The sequence below is a fragment of the Suricata suricatta genome, chromosome 4 (assembly GCF_006229205.1).
Source record: "Suricata suricatta isolate VVHF042 chromosome 4, meerkat_22Aug2017_6uvM2_HiC, whole genome shotgun sequence".
Lineage (NCBI taxonomy): Eukaryota > Metazoa > Chordata > Mammalia > Carnivora > Herpestidae > Suricata > Suricata suricatta.
In genome coordinates, this window is record NC_043703.1 from 3,631,124 (window position 1) to 3,650,955 (window position 19,832).

The 19,832-nt window shown below is 45.9% G+C and overlaps 1 protein-coding gene across 1 annotated transcript in view; it reads right to left on the bottom strand.

The window, feature by feature from the left end:
* The window catches only part of MYO16 (myosin XVI), a 465,799-nt gene that overhangs the window by 381,600 nt on the left and 64,367 nt on the right, over nucleotides 1-19,832 (bottom strand). Inside the window, exon 3 of the mRNA XM_029938403.1 lies at nucleotides 13,584-13,654. Coding sequence (XP_029794263.1) covers nucleotides 13,584-13,654 — 71 coding nt within the window. The remainder of the gene's footprint in view (nucleotides 1-13,583; nucleotides 13,655-19,832) is intronic.

Consider the following 19,832-nt stretch of genomic DNA (forward strand, 5'->3'; position numbering starts at 1 on the left):
TTTTAAAAAATTAAAAAATTAAAAAAAAAAGAGAGGTTGAACTGAAAGTTCAGAGACCGAGCTGGCCTGTGTGCACAGGACAGTGTGACAGAGAGGACAGAGCTGCAGAGAGAATGTCAAAGATCTGCAGAAGACCCCCTCGAGCACACAGAAAGGTCATGATCAGCACTGGCACCCCAGGAAACGACCCAGGGTCAGTGACAGAACCCTCTGAAAAGGAAGAGGCATCGGAGCTCATGAATTGCCACAGCAGTGTCTGTTTCAGCAGCCAGAACAGAAACCTACCCATAGGGTGGCCTTGGGCGGAGCCCATGGTCAGTGCAGGGGACAGGGAGCTACGAGCCCTGGGCTGAATGCTACCGTGCTCCCACCCGGAAGTATCAAGATCAAGTTCTCAAAGGAGCACACTATTTCCAAATAACATCAATTCCTCCCACAAACACAGTTCAAGATTATTTAAAGAAACACAAAAATATTCAGTACTCACCTAGGCAAAATTCACCATGTCTAACATCCAAGAAGAGACAACCAGATATATAAGAAAGTAGGCAAAGAGGACCCATAAGGAGGAGAAAGAATGGTCAATGGGGAAGCAGCTCACAAGTGATATGCCTAAGGGAGGAGCAAATCTGTGTGTCACAGTTAGGATAACCACAATTCATACGTTCAAAAAACTGGGAAACCTTTGAATACTGTAAGCAGAGACATGGAAGAGGCAAAAGGACTCCCATGTTCCTCCACGGCTGAGATGAAAACTCCACCAAGGAATGGAATCAACAACGGACAGGATGTTGGAAAAGACAAAAAAGGTGAACCAGTAACACAGATTACAAGAAGGGACTGGGGGCAAAAAATGACTTTAAATAAGTGGACAGAATATTGGTGAACCGTGGGAAATCTCCAGACAGGAACCACACAGAGTGCAGTGGGACTACATGGATTGATTTATGTTTTTCTTTATTATTGAATTCCCATTAAAATTAGTAATTAGAAGATAGCCCAACTGTTTACTGATATTTCACAGGAAGGAAGGAAGGAAGGAAGGAAGGAAGGAAGGAAGGAAGGAAGGAAGGAAAGAAGGAAGGAAGGAAGGAAGGAAGGAAAGAAGGAAGGAAGGAAGGGAGAGAGAGAAAAAGGATGCATGAACTGTGGTTCACCAGCTAACAGAGTCATGGAAAAACATTCACATCTTCCTCCAGTACCTGGTGGCCTCAAGAACATAGTCAGTGCAATGCAAAATCATGGCGCACATCCCCTCCAAAGGGCCTGGCACCCCATCAGTACTGGGATGCTGGAAGCACAGGGGGGGCAGTGACAGATGTGAACTCTGAGGGATCAGTTTCAGCTCTGAGCCAAGACCTCTACATCTGTGATGTGCCGGGTCTGTGTAACAGTAATGAAGACGGCATGAACCTTGGCCCCATGGACAGTGGCTGCAGGATTGGATACAATGGCTAATAAGATGTGGATCAGAGTATAAAGGCTCAATAAATAGGTTTTAGAATTGGGGCCTGGATCCAATTTATTTTAGGAAATTCACATGCTGGTAATTTCTACTCTGTTCTCTTTATCATTCTGATAACTCACTGCAGAATCAACAGTGATGCATCCTCCTCTGCCGTGTGTCTGTCCAGATACCTTCAACCTGCACCTCGGGGGTCTGCATTTACAATTCCCAGATACCTATGGTTTGGCTTTTCAGTGTCTTTTACCAAAAAAGACTTAATGGGATACAGAGTTGAAAATGATATGAGTCTCTCTCAAGCAAGGTAATTTTGAGATTCACATTTTCATGGATCATGAATAATAATTTGACAGCAATAAATACCTTCTAATCACACTTGTCTGAAAAGATTATGATGGTTGAACATTCCCGTAACAATGTTCTTACAACATCATTGTTAGGTAGTAAACCTAATTCTCAACAGAAAGAGTTTTCTTCAAGCTAGCAAATCTTCCTTCCAATTCAGGCTCTGTTCGTCATGTCAGCCAGTTTCTGGCAACAGCTTGGAGCACCAAGGAGGTGGCTGAACCACGAGAGTCTGACACCCCCAGTCTTCCCGGCCGGCTGGCTGGAGCCAAGTGTCAGGCTCCTCCCACCCCTTTCCCCTGCCTCTCCAAGGTCCAGGCAGGGCTGGCTGCGTAAGTTGTGGGACCCAGTGCAAAAAAAAAAAAAAAAAAACCAAAAAACCCAGTGAGGCCCCTTATTAAAAAATGGCTAAGAATTTCAAGACGGTGAGAGTGGAACATGAAACCAAGCATGGACCCCTCACATGGACCACATGCCTATGAAGCCCTCCCCAAGCTACCAAACCTCTCAACTTGCTGCTCAAGTCCACATGCTGCTCTTCCTTTCAGCCAACCTCTGTAACTTGGTCCATTCCAAATAAACTCCGGAAATGTCCACAGAACCTCAATGGAAATCTATCTCTCTGGAAACACCATCTCTCCTGCGGCCTTCTTCAGTGTAGGGAAAATTTTCTCCTATCAGGCCCTGAAAATGCTTGGCCATTTTCTGAACTTATTGATATTTTTTTAAGCTTTATGCCCAACATGGAGCTTGAATTCATGGCCCCGAGATCAAGAATCACATGCTCCACTGACTATACCATTGGGGTGCTTCTTAGCTTATTGGTTGTTTTAGAATCATTGCCTGTTCACCTTAAAGTGCTTCTTTCTAAGATTCACTCTATCCTTACAAACTACCCCTCTTCTCTCAATGGGGCTGTTCTCCTCTTTCATCAACGTTAGGGACTAGGATCACAAGTGTCCCCAAAGTCTGAGGACCTCAGCAACACTGGGTTATCCACCTTCTCTGAAAGCGTGAAGTGTCTCGACTCCAGGACCCCACAAACCACCACATTTTACTTGAGTTACCTCTGGTTTATTGCTGCCAAATCTGTCCCCACACTAAGTACTAAGTCCCAATATCACAGCCCATGGTGACGAAAACACCACGTTCTCCCTCCTAACTCATACTTAGAGAGCAACAGGATGAATAGCTCCTTCCCCCAAGACTGTTTATTGAGTTGCTAAAGACTGGGGACGAGGAACACTCTCCACACTACATCAGCGTCCACAGCTTCACGGGGACACATGCTTCGGCTCCTGGAATCGTTTCTAAACAAGGTGACGCTTCATGATGTTCAAACCCAATGTGACATGTATTACTGATTTGGCTGAAAAGACCCGAGAAACCATGGAAACCAAATAACAAATATAGACAATTTTAAACTTGAAATGTTCTGCCTTCTCCCTACATCTTGTCATAAGGGATATTTTATGTATTTATTGCTTCTGGTTGGCAAGTGAGTATGTCCTAAAGAACCTGAAATCTATCACTCAGAAAACCAAGAGATTTCTACAAACAGTGAAGTCACACACTCATGGGTCATACACGGCAGTTACCTTTTTCAAGTTTTGGGTTTTTTTTTTTTTAAACACGAGTTGGATGTACTGTGATACTAGCCTTCTCAAGGTCTATTACATTTTCAGGGCACACTTCCTTTTTTTACTCCTCTGTGTTGATTTCAAGACTACTGGGACAGAGCACACAAGCAAAATGGTCCTGGGACAACATCCAATTCGATCCAGGTATCAGTTAGGGAGTGGATATCATGTGCTAAGCACAGGTCTACTACTAAACAAAAAAAATTATGTAAGAACCCTCTAGAAGCTGTGGGGTGAGGGGAAGCAATATGATTTATACGATCAATTTGTTTTCATCATTGTCCATTTATCCTGTCTTATATTTATGGGTTCTCAATGGTTCACAACATTTCTACAACCAGACACTGATGGACAAAGACAGAGACAGGGACACACAGAGACAGATAGACACACACACACACACAGATTTATATCAAAATGAATTTGAATTTGTTGCAATTTTAAAATTTTAGAGAGGTACTTGGGTGACTCAGTCAGTTGAGCATCCAGCTTCAGCTCAGGTCATGATCTCAAGGTTTGTGGGTTCGAGCCCAGAATCAGGCTCTGTGCTGACAGCTCAGAGCCCAGAGCCTGTCTTCATACTCTGTGTCTACCTCTCTCTTAGACCCTCCCCTGCTCACACTTTCTTTCTCTCTTTTTCAAAAATAAATAAAAAAATTGTTTTTAAATTTAAATAATAAAATAAGATTTTTGAAATCTCTCTGGAACTTTTATAGGGCCCTTTGCATGGAACACCAATCCCAATGGTCAGCCCTTCCAGCCAGTGCCTGCATCTGCACAAAATCACTCTACTTCTCTTTCACTATCGCACACTGAATGATCACACTCATCATACAGTCTTGAACATACTTCTCATCATTTTTGCTTCTCATGTACAGATGGTCTCTGACTTACCATGGTTCAACTTAATGATTTTTTGACATTACAAAGGTGTGAGAGAATTTTGAATTTGAACCACATCCGGGGCTGGGGACATGCGGTTCACCCTCTCGTGCTGCTGGGCCGCAGACGCGGGCCACACCGTCGTGAGCGAAGACCACCGAGACTCTGACGACCATTCTGCTCGCATGTAACCATTCTGTGTGTGTCGCTTTCAGTAGAGAATTCAATAAATTACGTGAGAGAGTCAACATTTTATTGGAAATGAGCTTTGCGTTCAATGATTTTTGCCCAATTGTAAGCTAATGTCCGTGTTCTGAGCACATTTAAGACAGGCTAGGCTCAGCTGTAATGTTCAGTAGGTTAGACGGATTAAATGCGTTTTTGACTTAATGGTATCTTCAGCTTCCATGATTTATCCAGACATAACCCCATCATAAGTCAAAGAAGATCCATATCTTCTCTCTGGTAAGTATCACCAGCCCACCCTGCCTCCAGGCCATTTGGAGTTGAATTATGGTTATTACGGCCACCTGCCTTCCAAACACACATATCTTCCAGCTGGTTGAACCCCAACACTAATTATAAAACTGGCTAAGCGACTCGGATGTACCACTGATGCATTTCCAGAAATTTTAAAATCCTAATAAAACTTTTATCATTTTTTAAACTTTTTAAATGTTTTTTTTTAATTTATTTTTGAGAGAGAGAGAGAGAGAGACAGCATGAGCAGGGGAGGGTCTGAGAGAGAGGGAGACACAGGATCGGAAGCAGGCTCCAGGCTCTGAGCTAGCTCAGCACAGAGCCCGATGCGGGGCTCGAACCCATGAACCATGAGATCATGGCCTCAGCCAAAGCTGGATGCCCAACCGACTGAGCAACTCAGGTGCCCCAAAACTTTTATCCTTTTACATGAATGTAAACCCTTCCCTTTTGGCTCCAACATCAATTTGCTTCACTTTGAATCACCAAGATTTTATCAGGCACCATGCTAGTCCAGGCACAGTGATTGGAAGTGCACATGTAAAGTTTAATGACATAGTTACCACACTTGAGAAAAGACAACCCACTTAAATGAGATGGAGGGTGTTCAGAGCATGCTAAGGAGTCACAGTTCGGGGCTACCTAACAGCCTGAATGGAACTGGACACTCCGGTATGGGATACTCAGCAAAGGATCTGAGTCTTGACGGACTGTGGGGTGAGGTAGGGGTAGAGACTTTCATAATCCATTAATTATTCATTGAAATCTCCCATGTGCCCAGTGCTGGGCCTAGCCAGAAGTGGTATTATGAACTAGATATTGTCCCCAGTCACTAGCCAAATTCAAGAGGGTGATCCAGTCAGCAGAGAAGTATGATGGGGAAGGGAGCTTGGGGGCCACCTCAGAGAAGCACCCCAAAGTAGGAAGCGGCATGAACAATCTGGAGGAGGAATGAAAATAGTTCTTTGGAGAATCACACGTCATTTGACATGGGAGGCCTTTCTGAGCATGTGAGTTTCAGGTCGGGGAAAACCTTTTGGGGGCAACATCCAAGTTCCATTTGGAAATGCTCTGATCAGTGGTCGAAATGCTGGTCAACTGTGATTTTTCTCAGAGGGGTTCAGGTGGTCAAAGGGATCTGAGAAGAATTCCTTGCCCATCTGGCTTTACCCTGTCATCAAAGATTCTGATTCATTATAAGTTAGGTTCTATTGTTTCAGAGATAAAACGAAACAAAACAAGTATCTCACTGGTATCTTTACTAGTGAATTTTTTAGAATTTGCTGTTGAATGAACAAGTCTCGTGTGGTATATTTGCTCCAAGATGGCAAGCCAACTCCCCTGAGTTTCTGGTGGCCTTCTGAGAAAGGCCACAAGGTGGACCTTTTCACTCCAACCATGCACGCAGGCAGTCCAAATATAAATATACCTACTATGCAGATCAGCGTTATGATTTTCATTTGAGATTCAGACAGAAACTCTATTAATGATAAAAAAAAAAAACTTGGACTCAGGCTTTCCAGTTATGGATGCCATGATTCTCATGGACAAATGAGATGTGGGATTCTACAAAGCACATTCGGGTCAGAAATTTGAGTCTTGGGGCACCTGGGGAACTAAGTCGGTGAGCGTCTGACTTCTGCTCAGGTCATGACCTCACAGTTCATGAGTTTGAGCCCCACATTGGGCTCTGGAGCCTGGCGCCACTTCCGATTCTGTGTCTCCCTCGCTTTCTGCCCCTCCCCCACTCACACTCAGTCTCTCTCCATCTCTCAAAAATAAGTAAAACATTAAAAAAAATTTTGAATCTTAATTACATCCCTGGAAAATTTAAAGAAGTCATGGTTTCCAGGCAACAGAAACTCTCCTTCTTATGCTTCCGCACTTTGGAGTGTCCTCTTCAGACTGCAGGATGGTTGGGCTCTGCTGCTCAATGACATCATGGTCTTGTGTCCATTTTGCTCATTCAGTTCCCTCTGTTTCCTATAGTATCATCTTGTATCAACCTCCCCTATTTCTCATGACCCAAGAAACTCCCAGGACCAGCCCCTGGAGAGGGCACAGTTTCTCCTCCTATGGTTCATTTTCTTGCCAGCACTTAGCCTTACTGCTTTCCCCCTTTACCTTCCAGGGAAGCAAAGGAGGGTGGAGTTACATGGTCGATGCCCAGAAGCTCCTGAGTGGGTGGGCAGGACAGAGCATAGACAACTTCCACACATCTACCCACCATGTCTGCTCTTTCATACCTAAATCAGTTTTAAGATAAAATCGTTCTGGGGGCTCCTGGGTAGATCAGTCAGTTAAGCATCTGACTCTAGATTTCAGCTCAGATCATGATCTCATGATTCGTGAGATCAAGCCCTGTGCTGGGCTCTGTGCTGACAGTGCAGAGCCTGCTTGGGATTCTGTCTCTCTCTCTCTTTCTCTCTCTCTCTTTCTCTGAAACTCCTTCCAAAATAAGTAAATAAACTTTAAAATGAAATAAAAATCAGGGTGCCTGGATGGCTCAATTGGTTAAGTGTCCGATTTCAGCTCAGGTCACGATCTCACAGTTTGTGAGTTCAAACCCCACGTCGGGCTCTGTGCTGATGGCTTGGAGGCTGGAGCCTGGTTCCGATTCTGTGTCTCCCTCTCTCTCTGCCCCTCCCTCACTCACAAGCTATCTCTCTGTCTCAAAACTAAACAAACATTAAAAATAAAATAAATAAAATCTGGGGCACCTGGGGGGCTCAGCTGGTTAAGCATCTGACTGTAGCTCAGGTCATGATTTAGCAGTTCATGGGTTCAAGCTCTGTGTGAAGCTCTGTGCTGACAGCTCGGAGCCTGGAGTCTGCTTCGAATTCTATGTCTCCCCCTCTCTCTGCCCCTCCCCGCTCATGCTCTATCTCTGTCTTTCAATAATAAATATTTAAAAAAAATAGAAATTTTTAATAAAATAAAATTTTTCTTCAGACATTTCCTCCATAGTCCTAATATTCTAACTCTTTTCAAAATATACTATTTTCTTCTCAGCTTAAAAGATACTAAAATGTTGGGGCGCCCTGGGTGTCTCAGTCGGCTAAGCGTCCGACTTCGGCTCAGGTCATGATCTCATGATTCATAGATTCAAGCCCCGGGTGGGGCTCTGTCCTGACAGCTCAGAGCCTGGAGCTGGTTCGGATTCTGTTTCTCCCTCTCTCTCTGCCCCTCCCCCACTCAGGTTCCGTCTCTCTCTACCTCAAAAATAAATAAAACCCAAAAAATGTTTAAAAAGATACGACAAGGTTGAATAGCTGCTCCTGTAGTTATTTTCTAAGGACTACAGCTTCTCCCGGGTCCTGAGACGTGAAAGATACGTACAGTGACACCCGCGAACGGCCAGTTCAGACCCCAGACCTTCTCATAAGAGCAGGAAGTGATTAAAATTTAAGCTTCTAATAAAAATGCAGCCATAACCACTTTAATTGATTTCTTTTATTATATGAAACACACACGCTGATTATTTTAAATGGTCCAGCAGGATGTAAAAAGATAGCGGAAAATAAAAAGACTTTGTCTCCTTTCCCCAACCTGAGCCACTTAGCATTTTTCTCTAGCCATCAAGATTTTCTCTGCTCTTAAATAAGATTCTCCCGTTCTTTCTTGTCTCATCTATCTGACTGTACTAAACACACTATACACTAACCTACTTTTGGCACTTACCAATATGCCGTGAACATATTTCTGTATGTGCTGAGGCTCACTATTTTGGATAGCCACCTGATGCCCACTGTGCAAAAGCCTGTCTTGAAGTGAAACCAGAATCCACCAGGTCGAAGGAAGGGTGTTTCCTGTTTCTAACATTTCGCTTAAATGTCACTGGGGTCTGTGGCTGTCACAGTACAACATTAAAAGAATTTGGATTTCATGCCCCCATTCAAGAGGGTTTGGTTAGCATCCAGAGCTCCTTTCAAGAGCTCACTTATTATAGGTCAGAACATAAAACCCTGGACAGCATTTTAGCAAAACCTGTGTGATTCTGTTTCCAAATCCATAAATGTAATTGTTTATGTTTTTTGTATTTTTTTTTTTGAGAGACAGAAAGAGAGAGTGCGAGCAGGGGAGGGTCAGAATCAGAAGCAGGCTCTAGGCTCTGAACTGTTAGCACAGGGCCCAATGCGGGGCTCAAACCCATGAACTGTGAGATCATGACCTGAGCCGAAGCTGTATGCTCAAATGACTGGGCCACCCAGGCGCCCCTATCATAATTTATTTTTTAAGGTTACTTATTTATTTTGAGTGAGAGAGAGAGTATGAGCAGGGAAGGGGCAGAGGGAGACAGAGACAGAGAGAGAATCCTAAGCAGGCTTTGAACCCTCAGCACAGAAACTGGTGGGATCAAATTCACAAACCCTGAGATCATGATCTCAGCCGAAATCAAGAGTCAGATGTTTAAGTGACTGAGCCTCCCAGGCACGCCCATAATTTCCTCCAGAGAGTTAAATCTGAGTGTTCGTCCTTACTGCCCTCCTGAGATTAAATTTCTGGGGTGTCACTATTTCCCCTCAGTCTGTCCTAGGACTTGACACCTGTCATATTTGGGACATGAATTATTTAATGAAGGGTAGGGAAGCTAACTGGAGGTATTGGCTGAAAATGTTAAAAGCAGATAAAACTAAAGATTCTCTGTGATAAAGCGCACTAGCACCCTTGTCTCCAGTCTTCACCGGTGATACGAGGCATTTTGTTCATCTCCAGCATCAACGATCTGCTGGCTCTTCTCGGACAAATGTAGCGAAATCTACACTCGGAATCAGGAGCTCAGGGAGGAATCTCGGAGTTAAACAAACAGAACTCTGGGAGTCTGCACAGCTCACTCTCGGTGGCCCACACAAACAAACATGTGCTGCCTTTTCCCCAAGGACGTTGATCTCAGCGTCTATAATTAGCGCTTCGGTGCGGATCGCACACCAGGTTTCCCGAGGCAGGACGCCCCCAAGGTGGGGTGAGCGCAGCGATGCTCACTTGACATTTCAGATGCCTAAATTGCCTTTTTCAGTACCTACGGCAAGTGCAAACCTGCAATTTTCTCTCTCTGGCAACCTTCAATTTTTCATTTGCTTTTATTTACTTGGGGGCCCCAGGAAAGGGGGACTCGGCAGAGCCCGCGGTGGAGGGCTGTCACTGGGCTTACTCACACACACTCCTCCGCCACCTGCCCTTTATCTGAGGCTTGCAGCCCTGCCTGACGGCAGAGAAATGCCACATACGTGCACCGAGTGGGGAATTAACACGGCGTTTCCCTCTACCTTATCGCTTGAAACCTCTCTTTTTCCTTCTGATTCCACCATTTCTGAATCTTTGTACTCTGTGACCTGGGCCTCAGATAGCTAACTTCACGTTAGCCAAAAAGATGCTCATGTCCCTGGAGCCCTGCATTCATTCGTTCATGGACGATGGATCAAGTATTTCCTATATGTCACACGCCAAGGATATGAAAATATCTGACAGTCATGGGTTTTGAAAATTCGGTCTAGCAGAGAGAAAAGGCATATCATCCGTTAATTAGAATCCGCCGTGACAAGATGGGGAGGAGAAGCCAGGAGGGTGGGCTGGCAGATCTTGGATAAAAGAGTAACTAAATCCGACCAGGAGGGTCTGTCAAGATGTGGGAATGTTCTCCCAGGGCAGGCGGGACCTTCTGGTCTTCCTCCTGCCGGCCTGCTTACCCCTCTTCTGGGTCTTCGACTCAGTGTTTTTCTCCTCCCTCAGAAAACTAAACTCCATATGAGCACAGAATGTGTTCTGAGCCTTCGCACCCCTAATATCCATCACAGCATCAGATATTAATTAAGTAGTTAACACCTTAGCCTTGCTGCTCGCCCAACCCGCTGAGGATCTTCTGAGTGCTGGGCACCCCCACCCGCCCACTGCCCCACGGCAGGCTGAGGAGACTAGCCCAGTGCCTGCGCTCAGGACTGCACGGTCTCATAAACAGAGGGAACTCGTGAGGGCCCGTCGCCTGTACGGGGGCACCAGAGAGAGCCCAGCAGCCAGACGGAAGTCCAGCTGGCTCTGGGGCCTGGTGGGACGCCCCTGCAGCCTCCAGAGAAGGCGTTTGTGTGCGAGGACTTCTGAGCAGAGACCCAAAGCAAACGAAGGCATGGCTGCGTGGACACCTGCGGAGCAATGGTCCAGGTGGGAAGGGGGGCGGGGAGCGCCCGCCAGGAACGTGGGCACAGCAAGCCGCCACGGGAGCAAGAGGGGAGTGGGCGGGGCATGGGCCACGGTGGGGGCAGGTCGCGGGATGGCTCTACAGAGGACTCTGGGCTTTTCTCTGAGCGGGAAGGAAGGCGTCGGGGACATTCTGAGGTGTGACGCTGACCGGGCTTCTGCGTGGGAACAGACTGTGCGGTAGGCGAGGAGGTCGGGGGATGAGAGAGCACGCGGCTTCCCCAGGGAAGGGAGGATGGTACAGGGGAGGGTGTCAGTGGTCTGTGTGAAGGGAGGCAGTGGCACCTGGCTGTGTGTTAAATGTCCCCAAAGCAATTGCTGATTTGCCGATCGCTTGGAGGTACTTCGATGGGCTCATGACGCTCAAATGCATTATATCCATAAAGAGCCTGTTTCTTTCTCTTGCAAAGACGCACACTCAGTAATAATGCACTCTTGGAAATATTAACAATAAACTGACATGATTTGCTTACGGGAAAGGTCTTCCAGCAGCTGGATTAGAATAACGGTAAGCTCTCCGAAAACTTAAATGAGCACCTGCCGGTACCACGGGGACCACGCGCAGCCAGAGCGTTGTATTTCTCGTCCAAGGCCAGAGGTGCAGCCCTGTCCTATCTACTACTGTGTGAATCCGGCCACACTGTTTCATTCTTCTGTTTCCAACTAGGAAGGTAATATAGGTGCATTCCCAACCACACTGAGAATGAAAAATTACTTTATATGAAAATACATCATAAATAATACAATACAATGTATATATTGATCGATATCTAACATATCAAAGGCATTTTGTGGCTTAAAAGTTATTTTCTTATCTATTTGATCATTCCACCCATGCCATGATGTATCATAATAAATACTCGGAGTACAGATAATTTGCCCATTTCACAGATGGGAAAAATGAGCCTCCATGAGCTTCAGCATCTCCTCAAGTTTAATGAAAGGAGCAAGTGTGCATGAAGTTAGATATGAGAGGCAAGGACCAGAAGTGGCTGGCAAGGGACCTAATCCTCTCCTGATCATCTTTCGATGGAAGACACAGAGCCAGGACTGGCTCACCCAAGGAAAGAAAGCAGAGCCTGGCCTGGTGTCTTCTGAACATGCCGATCGCTGCACCCTCGGCAGAGAGATCATCATGTCGGCTAGAGGAGGATGTTTGTCTCCAGAAAGCTTTTGGCAGCACGTCCCTAGCCTAGGACTACTCACCACCATCGGACCTGGGACCCGGGGACTAACGAGGCACAACTCCGCAGACACATCCCACAAGCCACATCATGATCTGAGCATAAAATGGAGAGATTTCCAAACCAAAGCCCCCCAGAGAAGGAAAAGTAGTCTAGAAATCTCTCTGTCTTCAGAAACGCTGGAGAGAAACAGTTTACATTTCTTCTGCAGACTGTCTCCTATCAATATTGAGTCCCTTTCTATTCTGCTGCGTGCGTAAGAGGAATGTCTGGACCCCGGACATCTTGAGCCTTCGGCAGGTACAAGTTTCTCTTCTAGGCACCGGCTCTCAGCCTAGGCTGCGAATCAGAATCAGCTGAGGGAGCTCAGAATGGCGATAGCCTGGGAAAATCAAGCCAGAAGCTCCAGGCACGGGCTTGGTATTGGTGTCTTACAGCTCTGTGGTGATTCCGACAGGCAGTCAAGGCTAAGAACCCGTGCCGAGTCCAGAAGCTTCCGGCTGTTTGATGCATCGCCTCCTTTAACGTAGTTCACTGTACCGTGAAGAAATACAGCTGATCTCTGACCTTGGTAGATGATCCTAAGTTGGGTTTTGCATGTTATGTTAATTTTCTATTTCTCAAAATGAAGTCTTCATCATTAAATGAGTCCTAAAGACCACTAACTTGAATCCTTTTACTTAATCTTTCACTGAATCAGTAAAAATTTCTTGCACAGGAAGCTAGTATTCTTTTGTTTACATAATTATTTGTTTGCTGATTCACTGATTCCCTGCTGGGTCTCCAGAAGAATGTAGGTAAGCTTTACTCACATTTATATGAACCTGGTCACAAGCAGAGTATTGAAAAAGTTCACATTAGCAACAGAGACCACTTGTAGAAGCAAAAGAAGGATTGCCTAGTAGTCTACAATGGATTCAATACCACCTACTTCTTTTCCTATAGACTTTTTTAAATTTTTTACATTTATTATTGAGAGACAGAGACAGAGCATAAATGGGGGAGGGGCAGAGAGAGAAGGAGACACAGAATCAGAAGGAGGCTCCAGGCTCTGAGCTGTCAATACAGAGCCCAACATGGGGCTTGAACTCACGAACTGTGAGATCACGACCTAAGCCGAAGTCGGTCACTCAACTGACTGAGTCCCCCAGGCACTCCAACAGATTCTTCTTTAGGGCAGAAGTTCTGACCACAGGTGTCAACGATTAATTACAAACTTCAATGCAGTCATAAGTAAACACCACAGGTCAATGATCCAAGCCTGATCATTTGGAAACGTCATGTGTTGATCATTCATCCTCTGGCAGATGCACATTTGGCAACTGAGTTTGGAGCCACATCTGATCCCCTGCCCCCCCGCCCCCCCCAGGCCTGCCCAGGCCACACGGCTCTCACCAGATGCAGCAGGGACCCTCCTGAGGAAACAGGGGTGTGCGGATCCGCGCCCTCCTTCAGGAGCCGCAGCGCTGCAGGACGGAAAGAGGAGAAGGCGGTTACCGCGTCTGTCATCCACACCGTGAACACAGTTCATTCATATCTAAAACACAAACGGCCACAGAGGCCAAAGAAGACGCCCTGCTCGTCCTCTGACCTTGCTTCCTGTATGCAGGGCTGGCCCTGTCTACTCACACATTCAAACATATTCCTCTATGCGTCCGTGCAATTTCCTCTTACAGCTGGACAAATTATTCAGAAAAAGGAACACGTTTTTAAAAAATTTACCTAAATTCAAGTAGCTAAATATAGCGCAGTACTGGCTTCAGGAGTAGAACCCAGTGATTCATCTCTTCCGTAGAACTCATCCCCACAGGCGCCCTCCTTAACGCCCATCCCCCATCTACCCCTTCCCCTCCCCTCCAGCAGCCCTCAGTTTATTCTCTGTAGTTAAGAGTCTCTTATGGTTTGCCTCCCTCTCTGTTTTTATCTTACTTTCCCTGCCCTTCCCCTATGGTCATTTGTTGTGTTTCTTAAACTCCACATATGAGTGACATCGTATGATATTTATCTTTCTCTGCCTGACTTATTTCACTCAGCATGATACATTCTAGTTCCATCCATGTTGTTGCAAATGGCAAGATTTCGTTCATTTTGATCCCCGAGTAACACTCTGTTGTAGAGATACACCAATTCTTCTTGATCTGTTCACCAGTCAACGGATGTTTGGGCTCTCTCCATACTTGGCCTATTGCTGACAGCACTGGTATACACACTGGGGTAGGTGTGTCCCTTCGAATCAGCACTTCTGTATCCTTTGGATACATACCTAGTAGTGCAATTTCTGGGTCACATGGTAGTTCTATTTTTAGTTTTTTGAGGCACCTCCAGACTGTCTTCCAGAAAGGAGAACACACTTTTACAGTTTATTGTTTCCAGGTGTCTAGTCTGCAGACCCTCTGTAGGGCAAAATAATAAAAAGAAATCACCTCCCTGGGCTCATGGAGGCACAGGTTCAGTTCACTTGATTCTTTAATCTCATTAGGACCCAGTGGCTTAAACCAAAGTTTATACTTTGCACGTTAAACTTCCAGTCACGTGAGCGTCTTGGTAGGGTGTCCATTCTTTTCAAAAGGTCCTGTGGGACAGTCCATTTCTATCTAAATTAGTAATTTTGGGGCGTCCGCATGGCTCAGTCAGTTAAACGTCCGACTTCGGCTCAGGTCATGATCTCACAGTCCGTGGGTTCAAGCCCCGGGTCGGGCTCTGTGCTGACAGCTCCGAGCCTGGAGCTGCTTCAGATTCTGTGTCTCCCTCTCTCTCTGCCCCTCCCCAACTCACGCTCTGTCTCTCTCCCTCAAAAATAAATAAAACATTAAAAAAATTTAAAAAGAACAATGCCAAATGGGTCAAAACATACGCCAACTCTCACACTAAATGCCCAGTTGGAAGGTGACCTGTGCCTCCATTTAACAGCAGAGGGGAACTCATGAGAACAGGGAACCCCCGGCATGAGGGGCTGGTGTGTCCCCCGCTTCCTACATCGGCTCCAGGGCCAGCGGCGCGGGAAGGCCCATTAGGTCTCCAAAGCTCCGTCGTGGTTTCCCCAGTTAATAGCAGTATCACGGTCTCAATAAAAAGCTATTAATGCATTTTCCACAAAAACTATAATTAAAGCAACAGTGACTCTTTTTTCCACTGTAACACGAAACTGTATTAAATGGCTCCTATTCAACCTCATGCCTCACTGAACACACTGTCATTTTCCATCAAGTTCCGGGGGGTCTGGGGTGTTACCTGGAAGCCCCTTCTTCACTACAGCAGCCCAACTCTTTCACCTGCCGCCATCTTCCCCAAAGCTGACCGCACATCAGAGGGGCGCCAGCGGGTCCTGGTGGACACGGCCATGCCAGCAGGCCCCTCTCCAGGAGAGCCATCTCTTTGATGGCATATGCGCTGGAGGTGAACAGCCCGTCCACAATGAGGGTTACGTGGTGACTGCAGAGACACCCCACGCCCAGCCCTTCCTGAACTCAGAGTGCCTTCATCCAAATATCTCTTCCCAGGGGAGTCAGACACATTCCTGGGCTCGCGCCACGGCGGCCACAAGTGGCTTCTCGGACCTGCACCTGTTCACGCCCGTCCTCACCCTGGGAGCATCCTTAGTAGGACAATGTCCACACCTGTTCCTCTTCTAAATGACCTCCCTTGATGATGCTCTTTCTCCAATTAAGAATTTAATTCTTCTCATCACACAAATTCTCCCGATGTGGGTAGTGTGTTACAACAAAACTGTCCACGCATGTAACCGGACGTTGTGTGGTGCCTCCATTTGCTTCCTTGGGCATCGTGCCCCCCCGGCCATCAGGAGGACATCTAGGAAGGTGAGCCTTTGCCTTTCCTGACCTCACTGTGTTTCCAGGAGCTTTGTCCCCCTGGTCCCGGGTCTCTCTACACATACGCATCACACATGGACACACCTGCTCCCTCACATCTTCTTACCCTTAACTTGCAAGGATTTTTTAAATGTTTATTTATTTTTGAGAGAGAGAGAATGGGGAGACAGAGAGAGAGAGAGAGAGAGAGAGAGAGAGAGAGAGAGAGAGAGAATCCCAAGCAGGCTCTGTTCCGCACCCTCAGCGCAGAGCCCAGTGCTGGGCTTGAACTCAGGAACCATGAGATCATGACCTGAGCCGAAATCAAGAGTCAGACGCTTAACTGACTGAGCAACCCAGCCACCCTTTCTTACCCTTAATTTTGAAAAGTCCATTGCCAACAACAGAACGTGAATTAAATATGCGTACCAATGATTTACTCAGAAGATGAATAGCACTTTTACCCGAATGTGTATGTTTTTAGCGGATGAAATTATTCATCTTGAATTAACTAGTATCTATTGATACTTTTACAGTTTTTACAGCCAAGCTCTCACACTACAAGTACAGGATGAGGCCGATTATATTAGTAAAACATCATCAGATTCTGAGTCGAAGCCTCCTTGCACGTGTGTAGTGAATTACACATAACAGGAGCTGGTGACGTGCTGGCCTTGCAGTTCCACACACCTGGCTATGCGGCCCGGCCCCAGTGGAGAGTGACTGGATCCTCTGTGTCTCAGGGTCCCGTCAGATCAAAATCACAGACAGTCGTTGGACTCAGGTCATGGGGGCCCTGAGAGAGCGGAAGGGTGCAACACTATATGTTCATCGTGATCCTGGCACTGGGTAGCAATCTCCAAGTGATTCCTGTTAGTTATTCTAAGTCACAAAACCCAATAGTAACATATCCTACGATCCATAACTTAAGGTTTATTCTCAATTTTCTCAAAACTTTCTGATTTTTAAACGTCAAATGGAAGCGTAGGATATAAAGAACCCCAATTTTGCAGTATCCACATGGGGGGTGAGTGTGGGATATGTCAAGCCCAAAAGAGGGATGGAAGGATGGATGGAGGGATGGGTGGATGGACAGAGGGATGGATGGATGCGTGGATGGATGGATGGATGGATGGAAGCATGAATGGACAGTTGGAGGGATAGAGAGATGGATGGATGGATGGATACAGAGGGATGGAGAGCTGTACAGACAGATATGCATTTATGTGTTTACTACACATATTACTGATACAACTTACAAATAATTAAATATACATGAGTCACTGTTGTAAATGCCATATAGCCAACTGATCCCACAGAATAATTTTGATGATTTTTGTTGAACTCTTGTGTCCACAGCCAGCCTCTGGTTGTAATTAGTGCATGTGACCTTGACAGTCTGGTGGGTGTTTTTGCTGACACTGATGAGTAGATCCAAGGGGGTGTAAAACCATGGCTGGCAGGCCAAATTACACAGTGGATTTTGTAAGGCTTTGAATTAAGAATGATTTTTACATTTTCAAAGGGGTACATAAGAAGAAAAAAAAAAAAACCAAAAAATCCAAGAAGAAAGGGCAACACAGACTTCATGTGGTCTGTAAAGTTTAGCATAGTTTCCATCTGGCCCTTTCCAGAAAGTTCGCTAGCTGCCCTGAAGTGTGTCAGACATCACTCACTTACCAAGCACCCGACTGATACCTGTGGAAGTAAGACCAGGTTTTTTGGACAATGTGTCATATTTTTGGTGCTGACATAATACATTTATTTTTAGTTTTTTTAATGTTTATTTATTTTTGAGAGAGACAGATCATGAGCAGGGCAGGGGCAGAGAGGGAGGGAGACACAATCGGAAGCAGGCTCCAGGCTCCGAGCTGTTAGCACAGAGCCCAATGCGGGGCTCAAAGTCATGAACCGTGAGATCATGACTGAGCGGAAGTCAGTCACTTAATCTACTGAACCATCCAGGTGCTCCAACAACATATTTGTAAGTATAGCCCTGAATGAAAACATCCTCCAAAACTTCTTAATTCTACACAAGGAGTAAGACAGTGAATGAAGCCCAGTTTTGTGGTGTAATTTTCTCGTCTCAGGCTCCCAACGTGATGCCACTGATCGCAGGGTTGGAAAAAGATGTGACGTGTAACCCAGCACACAGCTCTGCGGCTTTCCAACCAGTCACCGCAGGACACGGACGTGACTTCAGGGGTCCAAGGGAGAGAAATATGCAGTGAACTAGTTAGGAAGTGATGAGGACTGAGTATTATCCTTGACTTTATTGCCATCTCCTTAACTGATGATATACTTCCATTTTTACCATAGGGTTTGTTTCAGTGTTGTACAACCAACTGGCAAGTTCCAGAAAATGTAACAGTGGGCTCTTAGGGGCTGGGAGGGTAAACTGAGCATACCATGGGGGTCAGCCCGAGGGTGATAAGGAACGGGACCAAGAACATCCAGGGAAGGGGTGGACACAACACCCCAAACTCCAGAACTTTGTGCCACTGTGACAGAAAAGGAAGTCCCGCCCCTCCTGATTCGGCCACACATGAGCCTAATGGAGAAAATATGTGGGGACCATTTGAGCATATTTTTTCCCTACTTAGAATCTGAACTATTGTCCCAAAGGGCTGTTTACATTATCAGGTAAAACTGAATTAAACCATGGACTGCATGCTAAGTTGGTTGCCCATGGAGACCATGGTGGAGACTCAGCTACGGATAAAATGAACATCTTGTTCTTATAAACACATACACATTGTAGAGTGAGCTAAATTCCAGGTCTCTGAGAAGGGTTAAGACCAGACATTGTAAAGAACCTAGATGCAAAGACATAATGAAGAAAATGCCACTTGCATAATAATTATTTCATAACAAAGAATTTTAAAAAAGAAGAGGGTGCATTTTCTTCCAAGGCAAACATACGCAGAGCGCTGTTCTACGCATCTGGGATCTGACAGGCCAAAGATTCTTAAACAAGCAAAGCAGCAGGATAGAGACTTTCCCAAATCACTCGAGATCCACTGTAATGCCCGCCATTACTCCTTTTGTGTAAAGCTGCACACATGTAGGTTAAAACACTTTCTCTAAAAAGGGTATAGGTTCATGGCAACCTCATAGGGACAAGAATCGACACGCGGTCAAATGAAATGGCAGTGTCTTTCTGTGACAATGAAACCCACAGAAAAACAGCCTCAGGAAAAACAGCCATCTGGGGACCAAACAGAATAATGAAGCGGAGCCTTCCTTTTATAGTGTCGCCGCTTGGAACTGATTCAGCATTTATTGTATATTTGTGGCTTCGTCACCAGGCTGCCACAGAGCTCTGCTGAGACGTCTGGGTGCGGGGCAGGATTTGATGTTTAAAAAGAAACACTCAGTCTTTAAATCTTCAGCCACAGGGGCACAAAAGGGATGAAAAGATATCATAAAATTCTGCTAAGGCACCTTAATCAAAACTGCAGCTGGTCCATTCAATGTCCCCACCATCACCAACAACAACCAAACCCAGGAGTCCCGCCGGGAATCAGCACCTACTCTGAGTCTCCAGCTATGACCGGGATTTATCTGGGTGGCTGCCATGCGCCACATTTAGGACAATAAGTGGACAGCCACTTGGGGACAGTAACTGCTTTGGGAATCCTGTGAGCAGGTGGGATGCCTCCCTGAACAGGAATCAGTGATGCTCACGTGATTCTCATGATGATAGCATGTCTATAGTCACAAAGATTTTATATTTAAAATCAACACCTCGGTGGTTCAGTTGGTTAAGAATTGACTTTGGCTCAGGTCATGATCTCACAGTTCATGAGTTTGAGCCCAGCGTCGGGCTCTGTGA